The sequence below is a fragment of the Carlito syrichta genome, unplaced genomic scaffold, assembly GCF_000164805.1.
Source record: "Carlito syrichta isolate Samal-C Ts95f unplaced genomic scaffold, Tarsius_syrichta-2.0.1 Scaffold305731, whole genome shotgun sequence".
Classification (NCBI taxonomy): domain Eukaryota; kingdom Metazoa; phylum Chordata; class Mammalia; order Primates; family Tarsiidae; genus Carlito; species Carlito syrichta.
In genome coordinates, this window is record NW_007249827.1 from 519,002 (window position 1) to 541,942 (window position 22,941).

The 22,941-nt window shown below is 42.3% G+C and overlaps 1 protein-coding gene across 1 annotated transcript in view; it reads right to left on the reverse strand.

Moving 5' to 3' along the window:
* Positions 1-7,018: 7,018 nt before the first annotated feature.
* The window catches only part of BORCS5 (BLOC-1 related complex subunit 5), an 88,567-nt gene continuing 72,644 nt past the window's right edge, over positions 7,019-22,941 (reverse strand). The window contains exon 3 of the mRNA XM_021714727.1: positions 7,019-7,731. Coding sequence (XP_021570402.1) covers positions 7,501-7,731 — 231 coding nt within the window. The 3' untranslated portion in view covers positions 7,019-7,500. The remainder of the gene's footprint in view (positions 7,732-22,941) is intronic.

The following is a 22,941-nucleotide window of genomic DNA, read 5'->3' on the forward strand; positions in this document are numbered from 1 at the left end:
CGCCAAATGTGAATTTATTTGGGTTGGTAGCAGAGCAGCAACAGCACCTTCAAGTTCTCAGCCAAAGTAGATGTTTCCTATTTCCTGTTTCACTGCATGGATACAGTTTGTGAAAACGTACTAATACGGAAGGATTTTACAGGAAACTACCCAGAGAGAAAATCTATGGAAAGATAAAGGAAGGTCAGAGTTGCTGAGGAGAAGCAGGAAACTTATTTCCTTAATGGCTTTATCCCCTTGGCGTGTGATGAGGGTGGCATTTCTGTAATCTCCTCAGACTTTCAAGTGTATTACAGGGCTGAGAGAGGCGTTAGTCAGCAAGGGATATTCAGAATAAAACAGCACAGGAAGGTGAGGAGAAGACTGTCACATTTGGTTTCGCAGGGGTAGTTTGGGAAGCCACAGTGAACGTGGTTTTCAGAAACGCGCCAGCCTGCTTGTGGGAGAAGGGCCTGGCGACACGGAGCGAGACGTGGGGGTTTCTCAGCCCTTGACCTACAGTCACTGTAGGAGTCAATCCTGGCAGCTGAAAATAACAGGCAGTTAGAACCAGTACCGAGTGGTCGTACGTATCTGCTTTGACACTTCCTGCCTTGAGTTTTACCAGCTACCGTGTGGTCCTCTTTTGAAGCCTTAATTCATGTCAGCAGCTTTCTTGGGGGTGGGGGCGGGACGGGTGTTGTCACTGTTCTTTCCTTTACTGTAAGTGTAGCTAGTTGCTGACTCATATCTCAGGTTTTTCTGTGTTTGAGAAATGGACAGTTCTTTGATTAGGATGTGACTTAATGTTTCCTACGGTGACTGCTAAAACCAGCATCAGATGGCATGATTCAGAACTGACTGACTTGACCACGAGGATGATGCGCTTCAGACATCACTAGTTCTGGACAAATAACGTGCTGTGACACGGGTGTAAGCGGAGGCAGAAGAGAGTAAACTGCATAGGGAGGACATTGTTACAATACCGAAAGTCCTGGTTTTCTGTACACGTTTGAATCCTTGTCATCATTCTCAAGTTCCACACGGTAAGTTCTGACGTTTTATGGACACACACCCCGAGTGTGTGACAGCTCACCACTTCCAGACTTTCACATCTGTGAAACATTCAGAAATGAAAGCAGTAGCTCCACTGCTAAGTGTTTCAGGGGCTGGGGGACTTGGTTTGAATGAGATCTTGGGCAGAAACTTGTCTTCTGCCACTTAGGGTTTCTTTTGGCCATGGTCCCCTTCCTTCCTCTAACTGTGATGTAGTCAGATACTATGACCTTAGTCCTTGGTCACTAATGTCAAATAATCAGTTCTTGGAACCAGGACCGCCCTCCGCGTGGCAGCCTCGGTGGCAGGCCCGGCGCCGCTGGGTGTCTGCGGTGGGTGGCGCTGGCTCTTGGCATGTGATCGTGGGAGAGCCTGGAGTCCACTGGGATGACACACATGGTGACTGTAAAGAGTAAAACGAGACTTCTGTGGGAGAAATGCTGGAACACGGCTTAGGACGTCTATAAAGTTAGGTGGAAGACTGTGTAAATGTTTAATATGAATATAGTGTTCTTCTGGAGTAGGGCAAGCTGGTGAATGGTGGAGTTGTGCATTTCTCATTTTGATGTGTCATGTATGTTAATATGAATAAAATCAAAACTGGTACCTGTTTATACATAAATGTGAGAAAAGACCTGTCTCTTGTGGCCGTACGCTTGGTGGGGACAGCAACGCCTGAGCAGCCAGAGGAAGCAGGAGTGAGACCCCCTGCTCTTAGGTGCGGACTTGGCTCAGAATCCAGGGCGGGCCATCAGGTGTGTTTTGCATTGTCACTCACGTGAAACACACATCGTTAGCTAACAAGGTGCCAGCCTCGCTCTTTACCGGGTATGAATATCAAATGCACAACACAGTGTAGAAGCCTAAGGCACCTGCTAAGTATTTTCCAGCTGACAGATTCCAGAAAACACAAGTACAGAGGAGAAAGATAAAGATCGGCCACACATTCATGGTACATGTTCATGTAATCATGTAAATAATTTTATAATTCCTGTAGAAAACACAGAGAGAGGATAGTTATTAAAATTATTTTCCATCTTTGCCATGTACATGCATCTTAATGACCTCTTTTCTTGTGACCCTGGATTGGATGACTTAAGAGACGAGAAGCTTAGTCTCATCAGCTTAATAAAAATTATGCCTTGAAGAAATAAAGGATTTACCCTCAGTGCAAGCAGGTGGAATAATGACTAGAAGGAGAATCACAGGTGACCTCCTTGAAGATGGTTGTAAAAGACAAAAAGTTGAAAGCCAGGAGGATTGGACTGGATGAGCTAGACTAGAAGACCTGTTTCCTGCAGCTGCAGAAAAGCAGAGATGGGAGGGGGAGAGAAGAATCGAGGGAATGAGGAATGAGGCGCAAGGCAGTCGGAGGAACAGGTGTTTCAGTGAGGGCTTCAGCGGAGAAGATGCAGATCTTTCGTCTTGGGAAGGCCCGAAGGCCAAGCCAGTTGTCTCCTTAGAGGCACACAGAGCCTGGGGCCCCCCAGAGACTAGCCTCGGCGGGCTGGGGTTGGAGGACCAGCTGGATTTGACAACTGAAATGAGACCAGGAAGTCAACTAAGGCAGAAAGAGGGAAGGTGAGATTCTGAGATGTGAACAAAAATATGACAAAATTGGAGTGAGCCCTGTGTGTTCAAAGAGATTATGTGTAGGGGGAGTGTATTATACTGGGACTGGTTGAAGGAAACTCAGCCTCAAAACGTTTACTGTTACTTTATCTTGAATTCTCTTGTCTGGTTTTGTTTCTCTGACATTAAGCAGGAATGTTTTAGGTCCAGGAAACATTTGTCTAAGTACTTTTCTCTGAATATTACTCTTCTGCATCTATAAATGGAAGGGGGAAGTAAGTTATTTCTAGCATTCTGTGGGACCCATTCATCCTTGAACAGCATAATTATACTTGGTTATATCTATGAAGTGTTGCGAAATCAACTGGAAAATTACAGCACTGTCTTGGGAGATATTTACAAGTCAGTCACATTGTTGCAGTTTATGTGCAGACATCAAGTTGGGTTTTAGCAAAAACAAGTTTCATTCCTTTGGTTCTAGCTAAAATGAATCAGTTTGAAAATACTCTCCCACAGGAAATGCAGGATATGACCTTGTAGAAGCAATGTCATAGGCAAGTAGGGTTAATTTGGAGAGAGTTCAGCTATAGTCTGGATTCTTTCTGGTAAGGGAATTAGGACAATTTCATAGACGGGATTAAAAGTACTTCTTTGTTTAGGCTGGGAATGGTGGGTTATGCATGTAATCCCTGCACTTTTGGAGGCTGAGGCGGGAGGACTGCTTAAGCCCAGGAGTTTGAGACCAGCCTAGGCAACGTAGAGACCTTGTCTCTACAAAAAATAACTAGCCAGGTGTGGTGGTATACACCTGTAATTCTATACCTTGGTGACACAGTGAGACCCCCCCCAACTCCAAAAAAAAAAAAAAAAACTTGGTTTACAAAAGCTTTAGCATAACTCATGCTTCAAGGAATGAGTCTTGATTAGTGAAGAAAAATTAGTTAGGTCATCGGTAAATTCCATCAGGTCTTATACTGACACTGATAACCCTGAAAAAATTCCTAGGAGTCCTGGACACATATATACCAGCTAGCAAGCAAATAGTTGTCATTTTTGTTTGTTTGAAGCATGAGATAATTATCTGATTACCCTTCCTATCTGCCATAACATTTGTAGGTGTTTCGTTTTTTGAGTTGGAGGTTTCACTCTGTCACCCAGGCTGGAGTGCAGTGGCACTACCGTGGCTCACCACAGCCTCAACCTCCTGGGCTCAAGCGATCCTCCCATGTCAGTCTCCCAAGTAGCCAGGTCTACAGGCACACACTATGTCTAATTTGTGTGTGTGTGTATGTGTGGAGACGAGGTCTCACTATGTTGCCTAGGCTGGTCTTGAACTCCTGGGCTCAAGCAGTCCTCCTGCCTTAGCCTCCTAAAGTGCTGGGATTACAGGCGTGAGCCACTGCACCTGGCCTGTAGCCATGACATTTGAACGAAAGGTACATGCCTGGTGTGCCAAAAACTGCAAGAGATATAATGTGTTTTTTGGTTTTTATAAATTACTGAACACCACCACCACCTCTGGGGTACTGTAGAGTTCTTTTTTTGAAAGGATTTAATGAGAGGACAGAAAAGCTCCCACAGTGGGAGGGGACCCGAGGGGGTTGTCCTGTAGAATTTTGACAGAGAAATGAAGATCAGGGTGGGGGAAGAAAAACCTATCCAATTAAGAGACACATTACACATAAAAAGTCCCCAAGAATTGGGAGTGAGACCTCTGTCTGAAAAACAAAAACAACAACAAAATCCGCAAGAAGAAAAATTTTTACTTCTCATCAACCAACCATTTGAAGTACTTTTCTATGTGTTCTGTTATCTGGGTTTAGCTTAAGGTATAAACAAATCAAGAGGACAGAGTTCCCAGTCTCACTAGAATTTTAATACACGTTGGCTCATGTTTCATTTCTGATGATTCCTGGTTTGGCCTTAGGACTCACTAGGGGAAATGCCAAAGCTAAATAAGTTCTACAAATCAACACAAAAGTGGCACATGTCGGTCCCCCCGGGCCATTAGTTTATGTAACCTTGGAAACCACATGTTTGTAATACCTATAATGTAAGGGTAACATTACCAGCCTCTTTCATAAGTCTGAAGTTAAAAGCAAAGACATACCCAGAGAATTAAAACAGAAACAAAACCCCACCTCATTCTTGAATGTACTCCAATGTGTCAGGATATGGAGTCCTTGAAACCCATTTCGTCAAATCTTTACTCTGTGCCGATAGAACCTGGGTTCTAAATAAGATTTCATATTCTGAGGACTTTATCATTTAAGAAGAGGCAGGAGACTATGTACTCTATAAAACCATATAGTTATGAAGAATAAAACTTTGAGAAGAACAAAGACATGAAATCTGTAGAAGTATTTCTATTGCAATCTACATTATCACTTGCTCTTAACCCTGCAATTCACTTATTACAAATGTAATTACACATAATACACAATACAAGGGTTGAAGGCCAGCTCCCAAGACCTTTCCCACTAGTGAAACAAGGAGTCTGAGTATTGATGGTGTTCATCGATATAGCTGAATAGAGAAGCAAATCGGCTCTTGAAAAGGAACCGATGGCCACCTGTCTGATTTATATTATAAAGGAGGGGAAGAAGTTCTCCCTCGGGAACTTGGAATTTAAAGTCACTACCAAGACCTAGAGCCACTGCTGAGAGACAACAGGCAGTAGACATGCTTCTTGGAGCTCGAGTTTGGTGTCAGAATGGCGGACCTGGAAGCTGAGAGCTGGGAGGGGCTTGAGGGCCCATCCAGACCAGCTCCAACTGCAGGAGGTGGCAACTGAGGCTCAGAAATAGCCTACCAAAGACCAACGCGGGAAACGTCCATTCAGGGTTCTTTCACAACTTTGGCCTGCTTCCTGTCCCCGAAACGTCCTATAGTGGCTAGATAGCTAACTGGGTATTAACCTACAAAGAGATTCAGTGCCACTGTCTCCTGAAACACAAATCACTCAGATTCCCAGACTCCATCAGAAGAAAGTAAAATGTGGAGAGGGAAAGGACCGGTAATGCCGCATTACCTGTCAGGGTTCAATCAGAGAAGAACCAGTAGGGATTATGCAGAGGCTTGCTAAAGGGATCTGATCCAATGCAATTATAGGAATTGGTCAAACAGTCTCAATTCAGCTGTTTCTTCCTCACCTGAGCAGGGCAGGTGGTGAGAAAGGAAGTGGGGGAGAGCTGAAAACTGAGACCCACAAGCCACAAGCTGGGACCGGGTCTGTCTCTCACCAGAACTACATCTTAATTTTAAAAACCTTATTTTAAAATTTTAGCTTGAATGTTCATGCTTCTTCTGTCATCCAGTTGGTTTATGTCCTGCCTTTTATTCTGGCTTCTAAGAACCTCATGGACCTAGGCTTCTTTTAGCTTGTAAGATAGTATCTGGAATCCAAGACTAGAATCAGAGAAACCTTAGCTGAGATATGCTAAATTAAGTAGGATCAATTTAAATTTTTTTTAGCTTAGAAAATATAGTTTATTTAGAAAGAAAATGAGAGGGAGAGGGAGAGGGAGAGGGAGAGAGAGAGAGAGAGAGAGAGAGAGAGAGAGAGAGAGAGAGAGAGAGAGAGAGAGGAGATTCACCTCCCAAAGGTAGGGGGAGGGCCAAAGCTTAGGAAAACATGGTAGCCATAGCTCAAAGAGCCACATGGCCAGACCAAGCTTAGCAAACTAACAGCCAATTTTAATCTTATAATAAAGCTACTTTTATAAAACACTTTCTGAAGTTTGGAGGAATTAAGGGAACAGGATGGAGGCCTGCAGGTTCTTGGCCCCAGCAGCTCTTTACACCCCAGCTCCTGGTCTCAGTGTGGCTGCTGAGGTCTGTTCTCTACATTCTGTTCTTTGCCTCTTCAGTCCTTTCTTCCATGACAACGTCTCTGGTGTGTGAAGTACTACCTTGAGCACTTTTGTTACTCCTATCACTTTATATCCTAACCTTCTGCAGAAAATTTAGCTGCATTTCAGGTGTTTTTTCTTCATAAATGAAGGGCAGGGGCCACTTTGGTATCCCCAGCACAAGGTCTGGCACATTCAATGGGCTCCATGAATGTCTCCTGAGTGAATGATCTCTGTAGTTAAGGTCAAAGCCTAAATGTTGACCAGGCTAGTAAAAACATGTGCTGGTTAAAACTGTGTTACAAAAATTGGAGCCTGCTGGTGTTGATGTAATAAAAAGAAACTTAAACTATGTCTGCATCAAGGAAACCAGTTATCAGTGGAGAGGAATCTGATGAGGGTGTAGAAAGGGAGTTTAGTGTCCAATGACATCTTACGAGGGACATCATAACCGGGCACACAACAAAAAAGCCAGTGTTTCATCAGGGCAGGAAGAGGGTGCCCCAGATAAAGACTCGGTGTGACGGAGAGAGGGTAGGAACAGTAACAACACAGAGACCTAGATTACATTAGTTTTTATGTTGACAGTTCATGAACCAAAGAGCCTACTGAGTTAAATTTCATGAGGGCATCGAGAACACAGAGCTGCTTCAAATATTTCTTCCCTTCTTTCCAGCTCTTCAGTCCAGTAGCTAGACTAGACTATGGATACCGATATATACCCTCAATTTAAAAAAATCTAAATAAAACGAAGATGGTTCTCAATGCAGAGTTCTTGAAGAATTCCTAGTGGTTCAAATGTTCCGACTTTGGTCATCACTGAGAATTCGTCTGGATCATTTTGCACAGGAAAACTGCATCAAGGAAGAGAGCGGGACAAGTCCAATGTCCACGCCCATGGCCTACTCCACACCCACTTCTGAGCTCCACAGCCTCCCCCCCGGCTCCGAGCCTTGTCATATTCTGTGACTCTGGCTCCAAATGTCCTCAGGGCTCCAGCGCCCTGGGCTACGCGAGCAGCCAGGCAGGAGAAGCAGCAGCCCTACAGCCGGAGTTCGCGGTCCGGCTTCATGCTGAAGGGCTCCAGCCGCTCGCCTTCTGGCAGCATGCTGTTGAGCCTCTCCATCAGGGGCACAGTCTGGTCGATGCCCATCTGGATGCGACGGAGGATGGCTGACATCTCGTTGACTTTCTGGATCTGCTCAGCATACTTGGCGTACCTTTTCTGGTGCTCCTGCATGAAGCTAAAGAGGGTTTCTACGGACAGATCCATCTGTGAAAGGGAAGAAGTCGCAAAATAGATTAAGTCTTGGCTCATCCAGTCCTCTCAACAGAGTCTGGTGTCTAACACCAAAGGGACAGAGTCCCAACAAGCCAAGAGCAAGTTGACAAGTATTACAGACTCGTCGGGGGGTGAAAAGTTCTTTGTGAACACAGCTTTGTCAACGGCTATACCAGAACCATGCAGTACTTTGAAGTACTAAGAGAGGACTGTCCCTGCTGCTACACTGTGGAAATGTGTGCTCCTTATACTTCGTGGAGACCCTGAGATTTTTCTCTATCTCTGTCTCTCTACATGAAAGAGTCCTGGGCATGGATAATCAGTAAGACTAGGGTTTGAATCTGGCTTAGCCACATGAGTTGCTAACAGTTATCCTTTGCATCACAAGGTCCTCGTTTGCAAAAAAACAGGAGTAGCCAGGCGTGGTAGTGCGCACACCTATAATCCCAGCCACTCTGGAGGCTGAAGTGGGAGGACTGCTGGAGGCCAGGAGTTTAAGGCCAGCCTGGGCAACACAGCAAGACCTCTTTAAAAAACCATAAACAGGGAAGGAATCCCAGAATTGCAGGGTTGTAGTAAGGATGGAATGAGGGAACACATGCAAACACATCTCATATAGGACTTGGCGTGGTATCAGGGCACTTGAAAATGTGTTCTTCATTCCCTCCCTCTCTTCCCTGAATGGCTGCAGTTTGGGAGTCACTCGGGAAACACTATAGGGGAAGTATGGCTCTCCCTGCCAGAGCCAAAGATGCCAACCAAGGCTCTAGTCCATACCGTGGACCGTACCACTGCTCACCACCCTGTGAGAACTGCCTCGTGTACCCTTTTCCCCCATTAAACAAAAGCCAGCCTCTGGACTCCCCTCTTGTGACCTCTTTTCTTCCCCTGGTAAAGATCTTTAAACCTATCACCTAGATAAAGACAGGGGAAGGGACTGCCATTGTGACCTGCACCCTCTCCTCAGCATGGACCCCACATCCAGGGGAGGAACAGTAAACTCCTGAGACTTGCATTTCCATCCTGAAGTTCCCAAGGCTCCTTTGGCCCCGACTTCTTGTCCATGCCCAGAGCACGCACCTTCCCAACCCCAGCACCAGGCCAAGTGCTTGACACACATAGCACAAAACCTCGGAAAATGGCTTTGATAAAAATAAAAACAAGCAAACACATAGGAAACCAAAACTGGCCCTGGAAAAAAAATAGTGAGCTCTATTTTCTTTTTTCTTTCTTTTTTTTTTTTTTTTTTTTGAGTTGGAGTCTCACTCCATTGCCCAGGCTGGAATGCAGTAGCACACTCATGGCCACCCAGAGTCGACCTGCTGGGCTCAGGCGATCCTTCCGCTTCACCTATCAAGTAGCCAGAACTATAGGTGCATGCTACCACACCTGGCTATGTTTTTGATTATAGAGATGAGGTCTTGCCAAGTTGCCCAGGCTGTTTTCGAACCTGTGGGCTTAGGCAATCCCCTCACCTCGGCCTCCCAAAGTGCTGGGATTACAGGCTTGAGCCACCATGCCCAGCCATGAGCTCCATGAAGCAGAGAGGAGACAGAATGTCCTCTACCATATTCCTCACTGGTTTAAAGTGCCTGGGGGACAGAAGGAGCAACTCACGGGAGGGGAGCACAGGGAGAGAGAAAATCCATCAGATGGGAAACTCCCAATAATGCAGAAACAACGTGTGCCTTCGCCGATTCTCTGCAGCCCTGGGAAAGCAGGGAGCCCGTAGAGAGTGTCCCCACAGTCACTGCCAGGCCCTTCCAGGATGGCCACGCAATCAGCACCGAGACACACTCCACCTCCTGAGACAGTGGGGGTTGAAGCCAGGCAGAATCTTCCTAAGAACCAGAGTTCAGAGCCTCCTTGGGATCACATTTGTCAGGCAGAGGTGTTCCTGGCCCTCCAGGCCCAACCCTACCCGACCACACAGACACTTGGAGTTTACCCGAAGTGGCCTCCAAGGCACTAACTCACCATGTCTAAAGTCGCTGGCAGTCAACCCATCCCCAGATTCACACCTGACCAGGCAGTTTTCACAACCATCTCTGCAAGGCGTTTGTTCAAGTGGCGCATGTGCCCCTGTACATTTCCACATCCAGCTAAGGCCCACGTTTAATATCTCCAGAGTTTTGATGAAAGCCACACATGTTTAATGCTTAGGTGGGCACAAACAAGCGTGTTGTCCCTCAAGAATCACTTCCGTTACCCTCCCTGGAAGAAACTATAAAAGAGGAATCTTGCGGTTGCATGACTTCCAAGGTCTCACAGTGACAGAACCAAGACTAGAACCTGGGTTTCCTAGGCCTGGCAGCTCCCTTTCACATGTACATGAGACTTTTGTTAGTCCATGGCATGGCACAAAAGAACATCGAATCACATGATGGGAAAGTTATCACCTTGTGAAATTTTTCCCATTCTTTGATTGCTGGAAACAAAAAAAAGTCTCAGCTTGGCGCAAACAATAATTTAATACTTGGAAAAGTATAATGAAACTGGAAATGCCTTTTTGGTGTCCCTGCTCTTTGATCTCTTGAGATAATGCTGTCCCTGATCCACAGTCCCTATCTGTGACCCCTCCATGAACCCTAGGCATACACTTACTGTGCCACGTTTAATATCACTTTGTGTGGTAAATGGGCATCTAGTGCAATTCTGATCACCACCTTGACTACCTGGGAACATATCCTTATTTGCTTTCCCTGCTTCTATTTTTGGCATATAGAGTCTAATAAGACCACACATATATTCATTTGTATTCTTCTTGATAAACAGATATATCATAATATCTCCTAAGATCCCTGACTGAGTACTCCACAGTTATTCAAAAGACACAGCTCAATACAGAGCACTCCAACCATCCGAGCTGTAGCTACAGGGCAACCATGAAGCTGTCTGTGAAATGGACAGTTACAGTTTTTGCTGACCAAACTCATCAATCCATTCAGCTACCAACCAAACAATGGTTAAGATCACAGGTTCTGGAGTCAGACTCCCGGTTTAAGGGCCACCCTCTATCCGTATCTATGTGATTTTAGAAAACTACCTATAAGAGCAACTACATGACAGCAAGGATTTTGGTATGTTTTAAACCCTGCTATATCCTTAGTACTCAGGATACAGTAGGTCCTGAACAAGTATTTGTGGAACCAATGGATGAAAATGTCACTAAGCTTCGGTTTCCTCGTCTATAAGGAGTAGGGATAACAAGAGTGGCTACTTTATAGGACTGTCCTGAGGATTAAGTGAGATACTCCATGCAGAACATTTATTATACTGCCCAGCACACAGAAAGCACATGCTAAGCATGAGCTGTTTCCACACTGTCAACAGGCATTTACTGAGTGCTATCACATGCACGCTGCTAGGACCTAAGGTATAGACATTGAGAACCAAGACTATTTACATCCACACAGATTACTGATTTAATGTGATTTTTCTTTTCCAGTGACTTTGTTAGTATGACTTTACTATTCCAGGAAACTCAGCTCTAGAAAGATACAAGTTACAACTACTTTTGTTTCAGAAACAACAAAATGTTTAAATGAACAAACTATTTGATTTCCCAAAGAAATTGAACGACTGTTTACTCTTCACAACTCTTGCCTCAAAACCCTTCCTGTGCTATGACCACTTGACCAAGATCTAGTCAGTTTTATGTGTATGTGTAAGTCCCTCACCGCAGCTTTTGAGCACCTTCCTTAAAAGTTAGCTGGCATGCACTCTTGGCTTCTCTTCCTCATTGTCCCTCCCCCTTTGCTGCTGCTGAAATGTGGGTGCAGCCCACACAGATCATGAGAATAACTATGTTCACATCCTTGGGTTGGCAAAGCATGAGCTAAAAGAAGCTTAGGTCCATGAGGATGTTTGTGGGTAAGAGTAAACCAGTCCTGGGAGGGAAGAATAAACTTTCATTTCATATAAGTCACTGTAATTTGGGGTTTCTGTAATACTAGTTAAATGTAATCTTATACTGATAGAAACGAATGGGACAGAGCCCCTGGCCTCAAGGAATTCATCATTTACTCAAACTCATACTTCAAACTGTGCCCTACAGATTTATATACTGTCCCTAGTGGCAGTGAATTCAAAGGACAAGTGAAAAAGGAGAGGAAATCATGTGTGAATGTAACTCTGGGTTTCACTATCTGTAAAATATGCTCAAACTTGTTCCAGATACCTTATATGGATGGTATAGTACATCTACTCACCTGGCTAGTCCCCTCCATAAAAAGACCCAAAATAGTAACAAATCAAATCCAGAAATATATTTTTAAAATACTATATTATGACCAAGTAATATTTATGTCACGGAGACAAGCTTTTTCGACAACAGAAAATCAACCAAACTAATTTGCCATTTCAACAGAATAAAGGTTAGGAATCATATTCTCTTAACAGATGTAGAAAAAGTATTCAACAAACAACATAATTTTCTTCATGAAAGTTTTCAGCAAGCTGAAAACAGGGAGAAAAAAAAAACACCTCCAGAACCTCATAAAAGGCACCTATGAAAAACTTACAACTAACATCACAGTTACTCATGAAAGATACTTTTCTCCCTAAGATCAGGAAGGTGGCAAGGATATTCACTCTTACTACTTCTACTCAGCATTGTACTAGAAGTCCTAGCCAATGCAATAAGTCAATAAGAAGAAATAAAAGGCAAAAATAGGAAAGGAATAAACAAAAGGTCTTTATCTGCAGATGACATGATATTATACTTAGAAAATCTTAAGGAATCTATCAAAAACGAATAAAACTAACATGTGAATTTTAGCAAGGTTGCAAGATACACAGTATACAAAAATTAATTGTATTTCTATATAAGAGTGAACTGGACAATGAAACAAAAGAGTACTATTTACAATTGCATCAACAACATGAAATATTTAGGGGAAAATGCAACAAAATATGTATAAGACCAGTACACTGATATTAAAAAACACTGTTGTAAAAAATTAAAGGAGATCTTAAAAAACTGAGTATACCATGTTCATGGATTGGAATAGTCAAAACTGTTAAGATGTCAATGCCTGCCAAATTGATCAAGAGATTCCATTGCAATCCAAATCAAAGTTCTAAAAGGCATTTTAAACATAAGAATTAATAAGCTGATTCTAAGTACACAGAATGGCCAAAAGAACTATGAAAAAGAACAAGTTTGAGGATTTATAGTGCTTGAGCTTGGTTTCAGGAATTATTATAAATCTACAGTAATCGGAATAGTGTGGTGCTGGCATAGAGATATACAGATAAATGAAACTGAAGAAGAGTATAAAAAAATAGATCTAAAAAGTATGGTCAGTTGACTTATTTTTTTTTAAAACGAAGGTTCCGAGGTCATTCAATGGGGAGGAAAAAAAGTTTTTCAGCAATTTGTGCTAGAATAACTAGATATCCACATGGAGAAAGAATGAACTTGAACCCTTATACCGCACACAAAAATTAACATATACTGGGCTCAGTGGCTCAGCCTGCAATCCCACTCTTTGGGAGGCTGAGGTGAGTGGATTGCCTGAGCCCGTGGGTTTGAAACCCGCCTGGGCAACTTGGTGAGACCTCATCTCTACAATAAATCGATAAAATTAGCTGGGCATGGTAGCGCACGCCTGTAGTTCCAGCTACTTGGAAGGCTGAGGTGAAAGGCTCGCTGAAGCCTAGCAGGTCGAGGCTGCAGTGGCCAGGAGCGGCCACTGCCCTCCAGTCTGGGCAACAGAGTGAAACTCCAACTCAAAAAAAAAAAAAATTAACATTAAAAAAAAAATTAACTTTAGGAGGCTGAGGCGAGAGAATTGCTTGAGCTCGGGAGTTTGAGACCAGCCTAGGCAGCATAGTAAGACCTCATCTCTACAAAATAAATCAAAAGGCAAGCTGGGACATGGTGGTGCACACCTGTAATCTCAGCTACTTGGGAGGCTGGGACAGAAGGATCACCTGAGTCCAGGAGGTTGAAGCTGCAGTGAGCCATGATCATGCCACTGCATTCCAGCCTGAGCGTAAGATCCTGATCAAAAGAAGAAAAAAAGAAAATGAAAAAGGCAAACTACAGACTAAGATAATATTCAGAATGTTTTCTTCCATATGAAAATAGCAAAAGTAAACAAAAAAATTTACAATACATATATCTAATAACAGACTTAGATCCAGAATATATCAAGAACTCTTAAAATTCTATATTAAGAAAAAAATTAAATTTGGGATCTTTTTGAGGAAAATTGTCCCAAGGCCTCTGTCTCACTGAAAACATTACTAAATTATTGAATTCCTGAGGGGTGAAAATGGGTTAGAAAACTGGGTTAGCAGTCTGGGGAAAGTTCTGCAGGAGATCACTTGAAGAAGAATCTGTCTGGCCCTCTTGGGACAAAGGAGTCAAGGAGTGTTAAGAGTAAAACTGGTGTGGAAATTGTAACCCTTGGGCACTGTTAAGGAAGCTGGATTACAGATCGGGAGAAAAAGAGTAGCTAGGTGTTAACCAGATGCTGTCACAACAGAACTCTTTTTCTGAAGCCCTGACACAGTGCGGAAGAGAAACAATTCTGTTCAGCCTACAAATCACTTTGAGGACGCTGGGGACCTCTAGCTCATGACCAAGATTATCCTAAATCCTACCCTTTATCTTTGGATAGTTACTGCTGTCAAATGAGGAGTGGGCCATTCATGACACCAATGCCCACTAAGGCTGCACAACTCACCTCTCTGTTTCACAGAAGTTCCTGTCCTGCCTGAGCTGGAGTGGCAGAATAGGCCCCGCTGCTTTCAGATCCACTGGTCTAAATTCTCAATAATTCGCCTGTCAAAGTTAAGCCAGAGCTCTTACCTCAGGTGTGGGTAGACCACCCAGATCCTGCCAATGACGTATTTAGACACCGAAAGTCATTTCTGAGTTCAAGCTGAATGACTCAGAGTTTGGGGGGAGGGGAAAGAGCTCCCACAGAAGCAATAAAGCAAACAAACAATTAATGTGCAGCTGCGTAACGAATCCATTTTTATGACTAAACATATATAGCTTGCAGATGAAAACAGTGTCGGACAGAACTGGGTCAAAATCTTGCTTCTGCATTTGACTGATTACTTTGTAAACTTGAACCCATTTCTTAAGCTCTTTGAGCCTCAACTTCTTCATCCCTAAATTGGGACTGATGAGAGTCTTTACCTCATAGTGCTGACATAAGGATTAAATAACATACAGAAAATACCTAAAATGACCCTCAGAAAAAAAAAGAGCTCCACAAATGATAAAATGTATGTGAACTGAAACTAGAAGCCTCCTTTACATGAAGAGTAGGAAAGCAAGCTAAGAAATATAGTAACTAAAAAAATGATGACATTTTGAGGTATCCAAATTAGATTCAAAATATCTTTGTTGTAATGGTGGGGAAGCATATGCTGACGCCTCACCTCTATTACATTAGCTATTTTCAAGGCTTACACAATCACTCAGATGACAATTTACCATTGTGTTTTTTGCTGACATGTTTTATTTTGGTTCTGAACTTCTGCTACTGAAAATCTTACCACAGAGTCACATTACTCATCCCGAAGTTTCCTGACAGAATCATTTCACACTATGTAATAACTGAAATCATTATTTACCTACAAGTCCCTCTGTGTGTTTCTGATTTATGTGCTCAGCCATGAGAACGAGTAATTATCACCACTGTTCAATGCTACCAAACATGGTAAAAATAAAAATATTTATTAAAGAAAACACAAGAGCTTTAATAAATGAAATCCTTTTCAACAAGAGTACACTGCTTCAGAAACTTTTGTTACATAAAATTTTCTGATAAAATAAGTTCTGATGCTCGTGTGGGGACACATGGGTCATCCTATGGGAGGTGACGCTTGTACTTGATGTTTTCTTTTCAAAGTAAAGGTAAACTTTTCAAAGTAGTGAAACATACTACAAGAGTTTATCATTTTAAGTTAGAAAAGCTGTGCAATCTAACAATAGGAACTTCATAAATATATTGTATACCTTTGAAATTCTAAAGCCTAAAGTTGTAGATATGCACAAGATGGTCAAAAGCAAATTTAATGAACTTATCATGGATCAAAAGAAAAATGAGGAGGTAAGTTGTGCTCCACAGTTAATAAAATTCACCATCTATATGACCAATTTTTTAAAAATGTTAAAATCAAAAAAAGGACTGCTTATGGACTAACTAAAACTATTAAAAGTCACTCATCTTTCCCACCCTTTAAAAATAATGTTCAGCTTTTAATGTGGTGTCTCTCAGTTAACTTACACCTCAAGGTCAATTTTTATTTGGTCTCAATAGATATCTCACTTTCTCTGCACTTATTCTACATTTAAATTTCTGTTTCAAAAGAGTCAGTTTAGGAATATAGAGGCAGGGAAGAGGTGGCATGACAGGCCGAGGCCAGCTAACCAAGGGCAGCCTCTTCTGGGGGTTCCAAATCCTCCCCAGCTTTGTGCTTTCTTTGGTTGTATATCCTTTTTGTTCAAAATGTAATGAATACACAGTGGCTTATAATTCTGCTCTTTTGCTGTAAGAGTTTTTAGCTAAAGGGGCTAAATGGAAAAATAACAATTCATCCTGTTGTACAGCCATGCAAATAATGAATTTGGAGGTCAATAACAATCTGTAGGGACTTAGTCATGCCCAAATGTCTATTTGAAGATGAGCATATTACTAATTTTTAGCAATGCAGGCTCACCCCCCAACTCCATGACTGACAAATAATTCATTATCATAAAAATATGTCGAAAGGCTGTGTTTAAATCCTACTAGTTTTGTGAACTTGGACAAATCACAAACTGAGCCTCAGCTTCTACGCTTTAAAGATGGGGATACTAATACCTATCCATCTGCCCATCTCATCTCACAATTTACCATTTCACAGTAGTGCTGTAAGAATTGTAAGTAAGATGATATATACAAGAGCAATCTGAAAACAGAACATAGCTATAAAAACATATGGTTATATTATTATAGCAAATTCCACTGAGTGGCCAAATATGCTTGGAAGATTTATTTTTCATGGTTCTAAAATAAAACTAATAAATTCCCAAATCACATGACCACATCAAAGAAAACTGCTTCAATGTGTTACATAAAGTTTTACTATCTAGTTCTCAGATGTTTCTGAAATTCAAAACTGCTAATTTTCCCAATTAGAAAGAAGTTAGCCTATCAGTCTAGGCAAAATAGTAAGTTCTGTCTCTTAAAAAAAAACAAAAGAAAAAACTAGACCTGGTGGTTCACCCCTCTAGTCCTACCTATTCAAGATACTGAGGCAGGAGAATCATTTGATCCCCGGAGTTTGAAGTTACAGGGAGTTCTGATTGCACCACTGCACACCAGCCTGGATAACAGAGAAAGAACCTGTCTCTTAAATTAAAAAAAAAAAAAATAGCCTAACTACATAAATTAGTACTGTCCCTAGGACAAAATCTGGCCTTGTAATTGTAGCTCAAGTCATTTTTCCAAAGAAGATATACCAATGGCCAATAAGCACATGAAAAGATGTTCAACATCACTTATCTTTAGGGACATGTACATCAAAACCACAAAGAGATACAACCTTACATCCAGTAGGATGGCTAAAATGAAAAGGCAGATGATAAAAAATGTCAGTAAGGATGTGGAGAAACTGGAATTCTCATGCACTGCTGGTGGGCATGTAAAACGGTACAGCCACTTTGAAGCACAGTTGGCAGCTTCTCAAAAAGCAAAACATGGAGTTACCACATAGCCAGCAACTTCACTTCAAGTATACATCCACGGACACAGGCTCACACAAAAACCTGTACCCAAATGTTCATACCAGCATTATTTATCATAGGCAAAAAGTAGGGACAACCCAAATGTCCATCAACTGATGAACGGACAAACAACAGATATCATTCAGCCACACAAGCAAGAGAGATACTGACATATAAGCTCAACTCGGACAGACCTTGAGTACACTATGCTAAGTGAACTAAATCAAATACAAAAGGCCGCATATCGTATGATTTCACGTATATGAAATGCCCGACATAGGCAAATCCATACTCAGAAGTCGACTGGTAGTTGCCAGGGCTGGGGGAATGGGAAGTGACCGCTAATGTGCACAGGGCTTCTCTCTGGGGGAATGAAAATGCTCTGGAGTGAGACAGTGGTATTGGCTGCACAACCCTCGAGTATACTAAAAACCACTGAGTTGCACACTGAAAAATGGTGAATTATGATATATGAATCATATCTCAATTTATAAATAAACAACCAAACAAACTCAAGTGTCTTTAATTCCTTCTCCACACCCATGACAGGCATCAGTAATGTATCATGATTGTTCCTTAAATCTGACTTGGACTCAGAACCCTTCCTGACACTGAACCAGATGGCTACCTACGAATGACCAAAGTTCACAAAGACGATGAAACCTATTTGGCAATCCTGGACTCAACACTGTCAAAGCAGTTCTAAGACAGATTGCTGAAGCCAAGTAAAAATTTTGTTTTGTTTTGTTTTTTTTGTTGGAGTCTCACTCTATCGCCCAGACTGGAGTGCAGTGGCCGCTCCCGGCCACTGCAGCCTCGACCTGCCGGGCTCCGGCGATCCTTCCGCCTCAGCCTTCCGAGTAGCCGGAATTACAGCATGTGCTACCACGCCCAGCTGATTTTTTTGATTTATGGTAGAGATGAGGTCTCGCTGCCCAGGCGGGTCTCGAACCCGCGGGCTCAGGCAATCCACTCACCTCAGCCTCCCAAAGGCGCGGGATTACAGGCTGAGCCACCGAGCCCGGCTAGTAAAATGTTTTTAACCATAAAGGACGGTGGTAGCTGAGTCCTCAAGAGGAAGAGGCCAAGGTAAAAAACCTGTATTCATATGATCCTTACATTAACAATGCCATGCATCAACTAACCCCAAAAGGAAGTGTGAGTTACCAGTTCTCAGCGATCTCCTAGAACATACTTTGCTTGTTCTTAACTCACAGAACGCATTCTTTAAGAAATAAAAATAGAAACTATATATTTAAGGCACATAAGATGTTTTGATATACCTAAACATAGTAAAATGATTTTGACAGTCAAGCTAATTAACACATCCATCTCCTCACACAGTTACCATTTTTTTGCTTCTGACTGAAGACACCTTCTTCAAGATCTTTTCTTCCACTCCGGTGTTTATGTTTAGTTGTTCTGGCTTTCATATATCAGTTACCCCTATTTGGTCTTTGATTCATGTTATTAGCTGCTTCCACTCCAGAGAGTAGGAGACTGCTTGCCACCCATCAAGGTGTGGCCCATTCTAGCCCACCCTCCATCTCTACCCCCACCAGACCTTCCCCACATGACCCCCAGTGATGATGCAGACAGATTATGACGGTTGGGGTATCCCAGGCTGCAACAAAAACTTTCAGGATCTTTCTGGCTGTCTGACCTTTCTCCAGATCACCACTCCCACAGAGGATTTGGAAGTTCTCTGTATAATTCTTTTCTGGATGCCTCTCTCTTGCACAATGGACAACAATGGGCAGACGTTTTCTTTACACCACAGGCTGAATGGCACTAGTTACCACATGCTGGACATTTTGAAGTGACCTTGTTTCTGAAGACAACAGCTTGCAATAGCAGCTCATAAGAAGAAGCTCTTGCCATTTATTCTCATATGCATGCCTTCGAGGTGTAAATCAGACGAGAGAAATCTCTCTCTGGCAAATCCCAGTCTACACGCTCTAACAAAAACAAAACCAAAATCCATACTACTGGACTATTTCTTTGGTAAGCTATGCACATCATATTAGGATGATACCTGGTAGGTAGAACACAGTATACAATAAATAAGTTATTTTAATTAATGTAATAAAATAATAATGTAATAGTTGTAACCCTATCCACTGAGTATCTACTAAATGTCAGATACTGTGCTATGCACTTTACATACCTAATCTTTCTTCCTCACAATAGTCGCATAGGGAGAATATCTTTCTCTAACCAGAAACAAGGGACTGGAGATTCAGCGATGGCAAGACGTGCCCAGGGTCACACCACTAATATCAGCTGTAAAGCCAGAATTCAAACCCGTGTTCTTTGCCTAACTTGTACCTATGTTTTTTACAGAGCTAACTACTTCACATGTCCATTCACTGCAGTTAAATACCATGTTGAGCAATATGTTCAATACCTTTTGGAACTCTTTAACAGATACATTTAAATGGCAGTTTTAAATGTTTTCAAGTGGAGTAGAAAAACACTTTGGGGTTTACTTTTTAAATAACAAATTACCAGACATAACATTGACATTTACAAAACAAAAACTGAGAGGAGACCAAAGGAAATAAACTATTTGTTAGCAGATAAACTTGAATGACATTTTCGCTGGCAATCTGTTGGTACACTTTGTTCTCTTGGCGTTTCACTTATACAAGCATTTCACAATCCTTGACCTCACCAAGGGGGCTTAGACAAAGAATTTTAGAGCTGTGAGGGTCCTGAAGGATCATTCAATCCCACTCCCTCCATTGACAGATAAAGACTATTCCGGAGTACTTAAGCACTTTGCCTAAGCTTACACAGCTGGGATTGACAGGGCCAGGATGGGACTCCATATCTTCCCATGCCAAGGGCTGCCATGCCACACTGTCTAAAGCAGCCCAAGTCCACTGAAGATGTGTAGTGTTCCAGAATAAGTTCCACCTCGCCTAATGTATTATAACTATGTGTGAAAATTATGATCTAAAATGACGCTTTTTAAGACACCAATTCTGGCATAAGGGAAATAAAAATCTACCATTAATCGATGTCAGAAATCAAATGACCAAATCAAACAAACATCTCCGTGTCCATTAGGAAGAGGAACCTGCTCAGGTGAGCCTGGGTCTGCAGTGAGACGGGTGTCAGTCACAACTGTGTGTGCGTCTGCTTCCTCTGGATTGCGTAGACTTTCCCAGCTCCTTATTAGTCTGCCATTTCCTGTTGCACAACGGCAAACAATGGGGCAGACTGTCGCCAGTGTTTTCATTAATTACACCACAGGCGGAATGGCATTGATTTCCACATACTGGACATTTTGAAGTGACCCTGTTTCCTTTGTTCAAACAATGTATCTAAATGTCTCAGTAAAGGAACACATTTTATTCAGGTTTTCAAGAGAATTAAGAGATACCAGAACCGCAGGAATTTGAATTGCATCACTTTGTTCCAGTAATTATTTTATGACTTACCCAACTTCCCCTTATGCCTTCTTACCGCTGGCATCATGTCTAGGTGGGAAAGTGAAAAAGAAAACCCAACACCTTCAAGCAATTCCCTAAACCAAACAGGTTAAAGTCAGGCAGATCACATATTACTCCCGGTCCCCCCAAAAAGGCTTCGAAAGTGGCACTAAAAGGCAACAAATCAGGAAAAGATCACAAGCAAAAATAAAAGCTTTAGGACAGAAGTCCCATTCCTCCCTCTTCCTTGGGAGAGCTTTCCGTGGATTCCATGAGAGACAGCAGTTTAGGGTACACCACATCTGAGATCTTTTGCCTCCTTGAGAAGACCCCATTCTGCAATCTGCACTCCACTCCTTTCTCTCTAACTAAAGACTGCTCATCTGCAATCCCTTCAGGGTGGAAGTGGAGAAGGACGAAGTCCCTCAGCACGAGTCTACTCTCTCTACCTTCATTAATACCACAGTCCTCTGAGGTACTAGTAAAAAGCCCCTTTCTCAAAAACATGATCAGGCATATGGAAAAGTTACCCCTAGAGCAGGCAGAGTTGTCATTTTAGAGATCTAAATGTGGGGTCTTCGTGATTGTTTATTGTTATTTTTTTTTTTAAGAGACAGGGTCTTGCTCTGTCATCTAGGCTGGAGTACAATGGCACAATCATAGTTCCCTGCAGCCTTGAACTCCTAGGTTCAAGCAATCCTCCCGCTTGAGTCTCTTGAGTAACTGGGACTACAGGCATGCATTACTATGCCCAGCTAATTTTTAAACTTTTTGTGGGGGTTAAGATGGAGTCTTACTCTGTTGGCCAGTGCTGGTCTTGAACTTCTGGCCTCAAGCTATCCTCCCACCTTAGCCTCCCAAAGCTCTGGGATTACATGTATGAGCTACTGCGCACGGCCAGGGTTATTTTTGTTGTTTTAGTGTGCCTGCATCCTGTAAAGGTTGCTTTTTTTTTTTCTGTCTCGCCATAAGAAATATGGTGGTATAAGAAATATGGTGGTTTACTGCATGGACTCTGAAGCCAGGTATTCTGGATTTAGAACATATAAAATCTACCTTATTTTTAAAATATGAGCTGTTTAAAAATTACAAAAGTAATACATGCACATGAGAAACAAAAACAAAACAAAAGAAAAACAGTAAAAATCTCCTGACTTTCACTTTCAGAAACAACAGTGAAGGTAATTCAGGTCAATCATCCTATAAGATTCTAGAAGAATTGTACCAAATACATTTGTAACTGTTAAAAAGAACTTGAATGCGAATAAAACAGTGGAGAATTAGCAAGCCAGTATTTGGGGAAGAACAGAAGTCCAGGGAGGAGAGCCCAGTCTTTGGCAATGATTCTTTTCTGACAAACTAACAAGGGATCCAACTGCTAGGGTTATCAGACACAGACTTTGAAATAAGTATGCTTATGCTCAAGGAAAGAAAATGCAAGACTCAGAATTTCAGAAGAGGACTGGAAACTATAAAAAAGGAATCCACATGGAAATCCTAACACAGAAAACTAGAATAAAATAATAAAAATAGATTTATTCATTAGATGGATTCAAAGGCAGACTGGGAATATCAGAAGAGGGAAGTAGTGACTAGAAAGTAAAATCAGGAAAAAATATCCAGAATAGAGCAGAGAGAGACAAAAGGATGGGGGTGGGGGACGAAGAGGGAGTATATATCAGCGTTCTTTAGAGAAACCGAACCAACAGAATATAGAGTTTAGTAAGAGAAGATTTATCACGGTAATTGTCTCACACAATTACAGGGGCTGAGAAGTCTCACTACATGCAATCTGGAGAACCCGGAAAGCCAGCGGTGTAAGTCAGACTGAGTCCAAAGACCTGAGAACCTGGAGGGGAAGTGTGGTGCTTGAGTCTGAAGGCCCAAGAACAGAGCTCTGATGTTCAAAGGCAAGAGAAGATGGATATCTCAGCTCAGGCGGAGAGAGAGAATTTGCCCCTTTCCTGACTCTTTATTCCACTCAGAGCCCTGAATATTGCTTTTGAAAAGCAAGCATAACCGGGCTCGGTG